Genomic DNA, 11,386 nt, shown 5'->3' with positions numbered 1-11,386 from the left:
TTCATACAAATTACCTAATCTAAGATCCAAAGGGGGAAACAAATTAAAGTATAAGAAATAAAGTGCATCTCCATTGTAATAAAATATAAATTTCAAGGTTGTTGATCAATCATATTTTTCGGAAGCCATTTCGTTCTAGCTCGAACGATCTCAGCTCTATCATCTTGCATCCGAAGAAGATGAGTGCTTTCGATATCTTTAGTAATGGCAGTGAAAGGATCATCACCATTTTTCATGGTAGTTAAGGATTCAAGTACGTTGGCTTGCCTACATTCACGTCGATATTCTAGTGTCATGCTTGTCATGTCGTAATCTTGCAACACATTCAATGGTACACTCTGCAAGCAAATTCAAATTTTGGTCAGCCCATGTTAAGATGTCATTGTTGCTTCATACTTAATAATTTCATAGTTGGAAATGTTGTTAATTAAGTTGTTTTAAGTATGTGTAATTGACCTTACCAGATAGGCTAAGAACGGATTTGTATTTGTTAACTTAGAAGTTATTCATTTAAAGAACGGATGAAGTATATAGGCTAAGAACCTACGTTGAGAGCTAGTTCTATTTGGTACCCATTTTTAAAACAAGGTAGTGTAGTACTGTAGTGGTACTTGGTTAATAATGGGCCCAAAATTTTATAAACTAGGATAGGTTCCTACTGTATGGATCCAAAATTGGCACCATGGTCTACTTGTTTTGGACATCAACTGTTTAGATTTTAATTATACTTACTTCGTATGTGGTATCTACATTTATATACATACTTCCTCTGTTTTTAAATACTAGCTCCATTTCTCCATGCGCGGAGTTTTAGGAGAAATTGGAGAAAGTAATAAAATATGGAGGTAGTGGGGTAGTTGAGAAAATAAAAAATTGTAAAAAGCAAAAGTAGTGGAAGAATAGGAGGAGAGAGAGTATTATGTTGGGTCAACTAAGTGTGAGAAATGAACTAAATATTGTAAAAGATTTCCAAAAAAAAGGAAATGGAGCAAGTATTTAAAAACGGCCGAAAAAGAAAAGTGGAGCAAGTATTTAAAAACGGAGGGAGTAGTAATATAAAAAAATCGGTAACGGAAAAAGATCACTAAGATCACCCTCTCTTTCTTCATCCAACACACCACTACTAACAATCAGCCTCCATCAACTAAATACCACCAGTCCACCACCACTAACAAGTAACAACCATCAGCAACCACTCCTACCGCAATGAACAACATTTGCCATCGAGTGCATAAGCTGATAAGCACTCCTACTATCACCCACCTTCCTTCCACAATATTTGACAACCACCACCAGTTACTCATTGTTCGATTCCACAACCATCAGTTGTACAATTTTTCATTATTAATATTTTTTTTACACTAAAAGAAGAGGGTGGCTATTGCCCCCTCAATGCCTCACCTATGTGGTGGCGTCCTCAATTCACATTATTTTTAAATAACAAGTCACGCACTTATTTTTAATAAAATAATATTTAGGACAGAAGGAGTATATATCTATATCATGAAATTTAACATATGAAACCTACCTCCAAAATCCAGCCAATGTACTTGACGTTGTTTACGTGCTGGTTAGCATCCATATCGTTCCATCTAGGCTGCATTCATAACCAAAAATCACAATAGTTTAAACCATGTTCCTTTCCTTATCTAGTTATCTTACTACATATACAATATTATTACTTTCACAAAGTCATATATGCGGCTGGACACACCGTGTGGTCAGTCATTATAGGGGTTACTTCACTAGTGTAATGGGGGTTACTAGGTCAGTGTTAAAGGGGTTACTTTATCATTGTTATAAAGTTACTCGGTCAGTGATATAGGGGTTACTCGATCGGTATTATAGGGGTTACTTAATCAATGTTATAGAGGTTATTTTAATTGGCCACACGATGTAGCCGGCCGCATACAAGACGGGCTGTACTACTTTAGTCCCTTAAATACTTTACTTAGCTCGTTATAAATTCCTTTATTAAGGCGAGTTTAACCATGTGTATAATTCGCCCAAAATTCTAATACGAAGTATAGTATAAGAAAAAAAATGACATAAACTCATTGTTTTTGAAGAAGAATTACTTACAGCTAAGCCAGATTGGATAATATCAGCCGTATCATCAGTGAGTTTGTTGATTTTATCAGGATCATCATCTCCATTTGCAAATACATATCGATTTAAGTAAAAGGGTTCAACTTCCTGTCGAACTTCATCTGGGATTTTTGATAATCTCCTTGTTTCTCTGTTCATAGTCACCCATGTACTGCCAAATTGCCAATTATAAATGTAACTAATAATAATAAAAAATCAAATCAACTACTCAATATGATTTTATTTCAATCGTTTTAAATCTTATGATGCATAATAGAAATACACGTAAAACTATTCACAATGTAATATTTCAATTTCAATTCATGTAATTTGAATAATTGAATTAATATGAACGGAGAAAGTATAAACTAAAATTTACCTTGTTGCTCGAGTTATGATCTTTTGAGTTCTATAGTCTCGAATTATCCAATCTCTACGCATTCCATTTTTCCCTGCTGCATCAACCCATGTATCGATTTCAACTACATCTCCCCTATAAGTAATCAAATTAATCATATATCTTTCTTGTCAATCATGCATCAAATTAATTGGTACTAAGGGATCAAAAAGAAGAAGAAAAAACAAGAGCATACCATGAGCTATATTTGTTAACTTGGACATGTACACGGGTTACAACCCAAATGAGTTTCCTAAGGCTCATCTCTCGTGTTGCACCAAACCCATTTCCGGCTAGTCCTGAGCTCGTTACATGATTTAGAGCCGTTTCCTGCATTTTTTTTTTAATTTTATTTTATTTTCATATAAAAGATTGATTGCTAAGCATAGTGTTGATCATAAACAATACAAGTATTATTAAACTTACTCATTACTAGCTAAAAACATTTATCAATCTATTTAATAACCTAAATGTTTGTTGAATATTAGTTTCATGGACAAAAACCTTCTAACATCAAGCAAATTTTTTAGTCAATAATATAGACAACATACTTCGTATTAAACCAACACATAAGTTGGTTATTATCGATTATTGCCCCCATATCTCGAGATGACACTAGATCTAAACTGGCCACATATCAAATTGAATGACTCATCATTAATATATAATTTGACATAATGTCATCATATTCCAATAATAATAACTAAATAGAAAATAAAACTCCTGATAACTAATGAGGTCTTGATTTAGTGGTAAAAACTGAGAGCTAGTGTATTCTATGTTATTGGTTCAAATCCCGCAAACTATTTGTAATTTTTATTATTTTGTAGATCATGCGCAACCAAAAAAAAAGTTAGAATTAACCAACCTGTAATAGATTCATCAATGTTTCCATCGTAGCCGTCTTATCTGGACCAATTTCATAAGATCTAATTATAAAAGTTTGCTTATAAACAAACCTTCCTTCCACAAATTTTCCCAACATACATGTTTGTGCTAAATCCTCCTCTTCATACTTAATCACTTCACAATTCTTCAACCCAACGTATGATGTCTCACCAACACTAGCATTGCCATTGATCTTCTTCCCATTTACCACATCTATATTCGGCCGAATCCTATTATATAATCGAAATGATTTTGAGCCTTCGAAACAATTTTTCTTGAACCCATTTACACTACGAGAAAAATTACTCACACCTTCTATATTTTTCTTCCTAGAATGGAAAAGTTGAGTTTTTACATAATCAAAGCTTGTACTTTTAGCTGAAGTTGTCATATTTTTGGTGCCTTAATTTGTGTTGGAAGAAAGTTTTTATTTTTTATTTTTGGGTTATGAAAAATTGTAGTAGCATGAGAGCAAAAAAGACGGGAGATGTATGGATTTTTGCGTTTTTGAGAGGATAAAAATATTCAAATATTGGTGGGAAAATAATTAAATCTTGACAAAATGTATTAGAGATGTTAATGAAAATAATTAAGATAAGAAAGACAATTTAACACATTGTTTTGCGGTTGTTTAATAAAGTTGAACAATATAATAAGTAGCTCAACTACTATATTGGGTTGGCGGGAAAATATAGCTTACACGTAAATTACGCGCTTATTTATTCACTTATGAATTGTTGTAATATGTTGCATAGTAATATGGTACATTCTAGCCAATTTGCAAGTTTGGTCGTTTAGATAATATATTTTGAAAATATATTTTATGTTTAGATCAACGACTTATTTGTCCAAAACTATATAACATATTTATGATGCATCATGCATGCCTTTGGATTTTACATTTGAATGTGTGATATGTGTACTATAGATATTATTGGATTAATTTAATCTCCCGTCCATATTTTATTTCCAAAAGTGTACTTTGTACAATATATGTAAAAAAGATCTACGTTTTATATGTGTTAGGATAAAATCAAAGACTTAAAATAAAATTTTGATCTTTCTTTTTCTGTGAGTTAAAAACCTAAAAAATATTAAATTAGAATCGACATACTATAATGAATTTACATTTACAGTAGTTATGAACTAAATTGAACTATTAAAATCGTGAACTAACTATCCTCGTCTTTATTGGATTTGAATAGACATGGCAAATGGGTCGTTCGGGTCGGGTCAATTAACATTTGAGTCGGGTACGGGTTAGGTCGGGTCATTTCGAGTATGATTCAGGTCAGGTATTGGGTCAAGTTCAAGTCGCGTTAATTTCAAATCAAGTCATTTCGATTCATACCATTTTCGGGTCAAATGTGTTCAAGTCGAATTCAGGTCGAGTCAAAATTAGGTTAGGACAGGATCGAGTTGTTCCATTTGTTGATCAAGCTCATTATTGTTATAATAAGAACTATCAACTCGGTTATAGTTGAAGATAAACAATTTGAGTTATTTTTGGCATCAGGCATTTTTAGTTCAATTATAAAGTAATTTCAGTTCGGGAAATTTCAGATATTAGGTGTATTTGGGTCAATTTCGGATATCGGGTTTGTTCAGGTCAAACACTTCACTACTTCAGGGAAATTTCGGGTCTAGTCAACTCCATTTCAAGTCGGGTTAATTTTCAATATCGGGTTTGTTCAGGTCAAACACTTCGGGGCAATTTCGGGTCGGGTCAACTCCATTTTCGGGTCGGGTCAATTTCGTGTTTTGGTCATTTTCAGGTTGATGTTTTTGGGTTAATTTCGGGTCATGGGTCAGGCCATTCAAATTGGGTCAACGAGTCTGGGTCAAGATTAACAAGTTTAGGTTTGAACATGTATAATTATTAGGTCTAAATTTGAACATATATATATATATGAATATATGATTATTGTCATTTACCAGGAATGAGCTTAAACTTTGTAATAGGAATTGAATATATACTTGCCTAGGCCTTTCAGAAGGTTCATTATCCATAAACTTTAAGTATTCTTTTCAAAAAATTTATAACATAGGTGACAATTGGCTCATTGTGATTGTATTAATTCAAGTCAAGTCATTTTGGAAAATACTTGTTTGGGTTGATTTAACGTTCAAGTCATATGTCATATTCGATTATGCTGCAACTATGTTTATTCTTATATAATGGCCTTGTTTGACAAATGGCTGTTGGCGGTTGGCTGTTGGCTGATTCACTTGGCTTGTTTGACCAGCTGGAATGTTTGGCTGTTTATAATGGCTTTTGAAATAGGCTGTTTATAAAAGTGTTTGGTAAATTAATTGTTGGCTATTTATTAGATAATTTGTGGACCAACAAGCCAAAAGGCAACAAAAAAAGCTACTCAAAGCAGCTTTTTCATTTTGGCTTAAAAGCCAGCTTTTTCTCTAACTAAAAAGCCAATTACCAAATACATTTTTTGGCTGTTTGACCACATCAAGAAGCCAAAAGCCAAAAACTAACCAAAAAGCCACCAAAAAGCCATTTACCAAACATGGCCAATAGCATTATTAGAAATATTAATTAATTATCAGGCCATCAGTTTAGGTCAAATCAAATTGGATCAGCTTGAATCAGGTCAAAATCAGGCTAAGTGTTTTAAACTTGGTTTAAGTTTCAAGTTAGATTTAACAAGTTAGATAATTAGACAAAAGTCATTTTCCAAGTACAATAAGTATTAGTAACACATAGCCAAAGTTAAACAGGGGCAATCCTTTTATTTACACAAAATCTTATATGTGGCTGGTCATATCGTGTGGCGGGGGTTACTTCGTAGTGTAATAGGAGTTGCTTAATCGGTGTTAAAGGGGTTATTTCGTCAGTGTTATTGGGTTACTCAGTTAGTGTTATAGGGGTTACTCAGTCAGTATTATAGGGGTTACTTGGTCAGTGTCACATGAGTTACCTTGTTCTTTTATAAGTAGTCACACGGTGTGACTAACCACACACAAGACAAGCTGTTTATTTTAAGATGATGAAATGAAAAGTCTTATTTTAAAAACAAAAATGATAAGAGAAGAAAAAACCAATCTAAGTTGGACTGGGCTAAAACGAAGGTGGTTGGGCTGATTTTCCAATAGTCTTGGACAATGGTGAATTGGTGATCTAGCTTGGTAAATGGGCTTAGGTTAATGTAAATTACGAACCTATGATACAAAGTTTTTCATATTCTAAATCCTTACAACTTTACCAAGACTCCTTCAACACTAAGCTTTCATTCTTTTACAGCGATTACTCAGAGCATGGTGGAACTGCGGAAGACATAAAAGCTCAACAAAGATTGATCACACGTGCCACCGACATTGTATGTAAGCTTCAAAATATGAGACATGCACGTGCCTCGTAATTGATGCAAATAAAAACCATGAACTAATCTCTAAATTAAATTTGCATAGAGCATCTCAAATAAACTCTATAAATATTTAGATTGATGTCTTATTTGCTTATTGCCTTAATTAAATCGTACGGAGTACGAAATAAGAAAGAAAGATCGAATAAAGGATAACATATGATATTCATAGCTCTCTCAATAATGCTTTCTGAAAAAGCTATGGTAGAGACATAAAAATCCTAACAATATATAATAAGGGCCTGTTCTCTTACGTTGAAATCCAGTTCAATTCAGTTTAGTTCAGTTCAGTTTAGTTCAGTTCAGCTCAGTTCAGCTGAGTTCAGTCTATGAGTATAGACCCTAAGTGTATAAATTGATGAGTTGTTTTTCAGGAGTATTAGAGTGTTTTTTGAAAAAATATTAAAATTTTATGCATGAAAAGCTTAATTAAGCTCAAATTGAAAATGTAATTTTGTTGAATAGTCTTTAGGAGATAGATTAAATTGTGACCTAAAAGATCAAATGTTATGGCAAATATAACTTTTTATAGTACACGAAACGCACACTGAAAAATACACTTTTTTTATGGTTTAATTTCCATAAATAAAACCAGAATAAAACGCTAAGATATTCTAAGTTAGCTGATATTTCTCTTGCTAAAAATACATAAAGGAAAGAATCCTTAGTTTTTGGCAAACACAAAAATTCACCAACTAACCACATTAAGAAAAAAGACTTTTCATTCTATTTTCCAGATTAGTAGTGTCCCATGTATCGCCTCAGTTGTTCTAGCTAGGTGCCTAGGTACTCATAAGTTATGAGTCATAACACTTAACTCTTTGATTGAAAACAGTTTGCCAATTTACTTAATAATTCATGCACACTTACAAACATTCAAACTAAGACAATGCCATATCCTAGAAATTTTCATGTTTAATAAGCCTTCAAGCTATTTCCTTGATTAAACACTTTGAAGCACTTCTTTCTTGATCGGCCGAAACACACTTAAACTTGAAATAACCGTTAATGCACATAGGAAACGGTTGCTTGTTAGCATAGCAAGCAACAACCAACCAACTCAAGTGGTTCTCATCACTTCAACATCCAAGGAAACGAACAGTCTCTATTGTGTAGCTTATATTCATATCCGTCAAATTCTTAATGTCTCATGTATAGCTAAACATATTTATATATCAAGGTACGTCATCCATCAACACGCACCTAAAAATATGACTGATCCCTTTATCCCTAGATTACTTACATCAATTTAAAACTTGCCACGTGTGTTAATGTAAATCTTTTATCATTAGAGCCATCAATTATTTATTAGTAAAAATATATATTTTTTCTGTTTTCTTTTAAGTGTAACATATTTCATTTCACGATTGTAAATCCATTATTCCAATCATTTATATAATTACTAAAATTATAAAAATAGATGTTAATAAAGAATAAACCGAGATGGTTTAATGTTAAATACGGGTTTGGGCTGCACCTACAAACAAAGAGAGAAAGTCCACTCCACAAGTTCAAAGGAGGTTCTATTTGAAAACTACGTAGCAGAGGAGTAGCCCCTTAGTCTTATAAAGTGTTTAATATCTCTTATTTCTCATTGTGAGACAATTAGGCCATGTTCTTTTAAGATGTTGTGGTATGCTCTGTTGAGCCCTACTCTGTTTAGTATTAATAGTCTAGTATGCTCTACTTGGCTTTGCTGACACCTGCTCTGATTTGCTTTACTTTAATTACACTTATTTTGCTCTGCTTAGAAGCTCAAAAGATCATAAGCTTACATGTATTATTTGAGAAGTTTATACTTTACAAAAATTTACAAGATCTCGCGTGACTTTATTCACTACTAGAAAACTACCGTTTTCCGACGGAAAAAATCCCTTGGAAACACCCTGTTTTCCGTCGGAAACACGTTTTCCGACGGAATTTTGTCGGAAACTGTCGTCGGAAAACCTTTTGTAGGAAAATAGACATTTTCCGACGAAATTTCCGTCGGAAACACTTTTCCGACGGAAATTCCGTCGGAATTCATGCGTCGGAAGAAAGTTATAAGCCCAAAAAAAATCCGTCGTAAATTTCCGACGGATAGTACTCCGTCGTACATTTTCGACGGAATTCCGTCGGAAAATGTTTCAGCCAAGATTAAAAAAAACACGCAGCACCACCCCTGGCACGGCGTGTCACCATCCTAACCCCCAGCAGACACCACCGCCACATCATCCACTACCAGCCCCTAACCCAAACCACACCACCACCGCCACTACCCCCGCTCACACCACTAGTCCACCACTCACCCCAAACTAACCCTAAGCCCAGATCTAAACTATCCCCACCCTTACCCGAACCACACTACCACTCACCCTAGCCCGAACCACACAACCAACCACACCACCAATCAACCTAGCCCGAAGACCAGCCACCACCAATCACTCTAACCCAAACAACACCACCACTCTCCCCAAACTCCTGACCAGATCTGCACCCATCGAAACTCCTAACCCAGATCTGCACCCACCGAAAGCCATCGGAAACAACTCCAAAATCCAAAAATTTCCAAAAAAAAAAAAAAAAAACTCAGAAAAAATCGTAAAATAAAAACATACCTGAAATTGAAATTTGCTTCAAATTTCACCACGGAAACGGTTTAACAAGGCCAAATTCGGCCATAAAAAGTCTAGAGCTAAGCTTTTAATGGTCGAATTTGGCCCAAAAAACCTTTAAAATATGCAAAACAAAACCTTAAATGGTCGAATTCGTCGGCTTTTGTTGGTGTGGTTGGGTTACTAGTTGTTTAGTCAGCCGTGGAAGAAAAACATCACATGATAATCTCGAGTCCTTGATAGAAAAAGGGAAAAAAGAGGAAAGGGGAAAGAAGAGAGAAGAAAACAGAAGAGAGAGGAGGAGGAAGAAGGAGAAACAGTGAGAATGAGGGGAAACAAGAAGGGCGGAGAACAAGAGAGGATGAGGGAGAAGGAGAACAGGAAGAATGAGGGGAGGAGAGAGAAAGAGAGGAAAGAGAAATGAAGGGTAAGGGCGGCTGAGAAAATTTATTAGGGTTAGAGAATTTTTTTAATTTTAAAAATCAAAATTCCGTCGGAAACACATTTTATTCCGTCGGAAATTTTCCGACGGACTTAATTTCGTTGGAAATTACTTAATTCCGTCGGATTTAAATTAAGTATTTTTCGACGGATTTAAATTCCGTCGGAGTTTTCCGACGGATTTACGACGGAATTTCCAAATTTGTCGGAAATTTCCTACGGAAATTAAATCCGTCGGAAAAATAGTAATTTTCGACGGATTTTCGTGTTCGTCGGAAATGATCCGTCGGAATTTGACTTTTTTCTTGTAGTGATTTTTCCTATGTTAAAAATATACTTCCTCCATTCTTTATTACTTGACCCGCTTTGACTTTTACACTATTCACCACCGCTCATTTGACCGTATTTTGTGAATAATATGTAACAAAAAACATATTCATGTGAGATCTTTTTGAATTCGTCTCGATAAATACTATCATAATATATAACTTTTATAATTTTTACTTATGAAAAATTAAAGTTATTAATTGTTAAAGTTTTGCATTGGCAAACGTGATAAAAGAAACAGGTCAAGTAAAAAAGAACAGAGGAAGTATTATCATAGCTAGTCCAAGTGGAGTATATGAATTGGTTGTAAAAACCAAAGTGTTGCATATAAAAGAAAACAGAAGAAGTATATGATAAGTGAATATTTTGAAGATATACACATACATACAAAGTATTTCCTTAGTTGTTTCTTTTACTTGACCTGTTTCTTTTATCAGGCTTGCCAATGCAAAACCTTAAGGATCAATAACTTTAATTCTCCATAATTAAAAAAATATAAAGTTATAGATTATGATTGTACTTATTGAGACGAATTTAAAATGATCTAACATGAATATGTTTTTCCTTACATATTATTCACAAAACACGGTCAAAGAAGGGATGGTGAATAGTGTGAAAGTCAAAGCGGGTCAAATAAAAAAGAACGGAGAAAGTATATATTAGTAATTTAGCATAAAAGATGATTATTAGATAATTAGAGTGAGTATGCGATGACTACTAAATCAAAACAGCCCGCATTGTGTGCGGCCAGTCACATCGTGTGGCCACTTAAAGTAACCTCTATAACATTGATTAAGTAATCCCGATAATACCGATCGAGTAACCCCTATAATATTGACCGAGTAATTCTATAACAATGATGAAGTAACCCCTTTAACACTAACCAAGTAACCCCTATTACACTAGTGAAGTAACCCCTATAGAGACTGACCACACTGTGTGGCCAGCCGCATATGAGACTTTGTGAAATCCAAATGATAAGTACGTAGTAGTAATAATAATTTGAGACGGGGGGAGTACCTATTATCAGACGGTGGATCATGATTCATGAACTAGTACACTTTTAATTACAATCTACTGTAACATAATTAATATGATTAAGGAAATCGAGAAGAGATAGAATGATGAAAAAGTAGAAAACTAAAAAATAAATGTTGAATTGATAAGTAGGACGGTGCAATGCTTGGTAAGACACGTCGAAGGCAGAATCAGATACCCACCTGCCACGTGACTTCTCCTTTACAAATGTGCATATAAACTCTTCTCATTTC

The 11,386-nt window shown here is 34.1% G+C and overlaps 1 protein-coding gene across 1 annotated transcript; it reads right to left on the bottom strand.

Moving 5' to 3' along the window:
* Window positions 1-3,791, bottom strand: LOC145599299 (palmitoyl-acyl carrier protein thioesterase, chloroplastic-like). The gene is made up of 6 exons (XM_081655695.1): window positions 3,354-3,791; window positions 2,682-2,815; window positions 2,468-2,581; window positions 2,083-2,260; window positions 1,529-1,597; window positions 1-338 (listed from the first exon to the last, which is right to left on the bottom strand). Exons 1-6 carry the CDS (start codon window positions 3,762-3,764, stop codon window positions 93-95), a joined length of 1,152 nt encoding a protein of 383 aa, XP_081511821.1. The 5' UTR covers window positions 3,765-3,791; the 3' UTR covers window positions 1-92.
* Between the last annotated feature and the right edge of the window lie 7,595 nt (window positions 3,792-11,386).

The sequence above is a fragment of the Chenopodium album genome, chromosome 20, assembly GCF_948465745.1.
Source record: "Chenopodium album chromosome 20, dcCheAlbu1.1, whole genome shotgun sequence".
In the NCBI taxonomy this organism is placed as follows: Eukaryota; Viridiplantae; Streptophyta; class Magnoliopsida; order Caryophyllales; family Amaranthaceae; genus Chenopodium; species Chenopodium album.
This window is presented reverse-complemented; position numbering and strand designations above follow the sequence as displayed.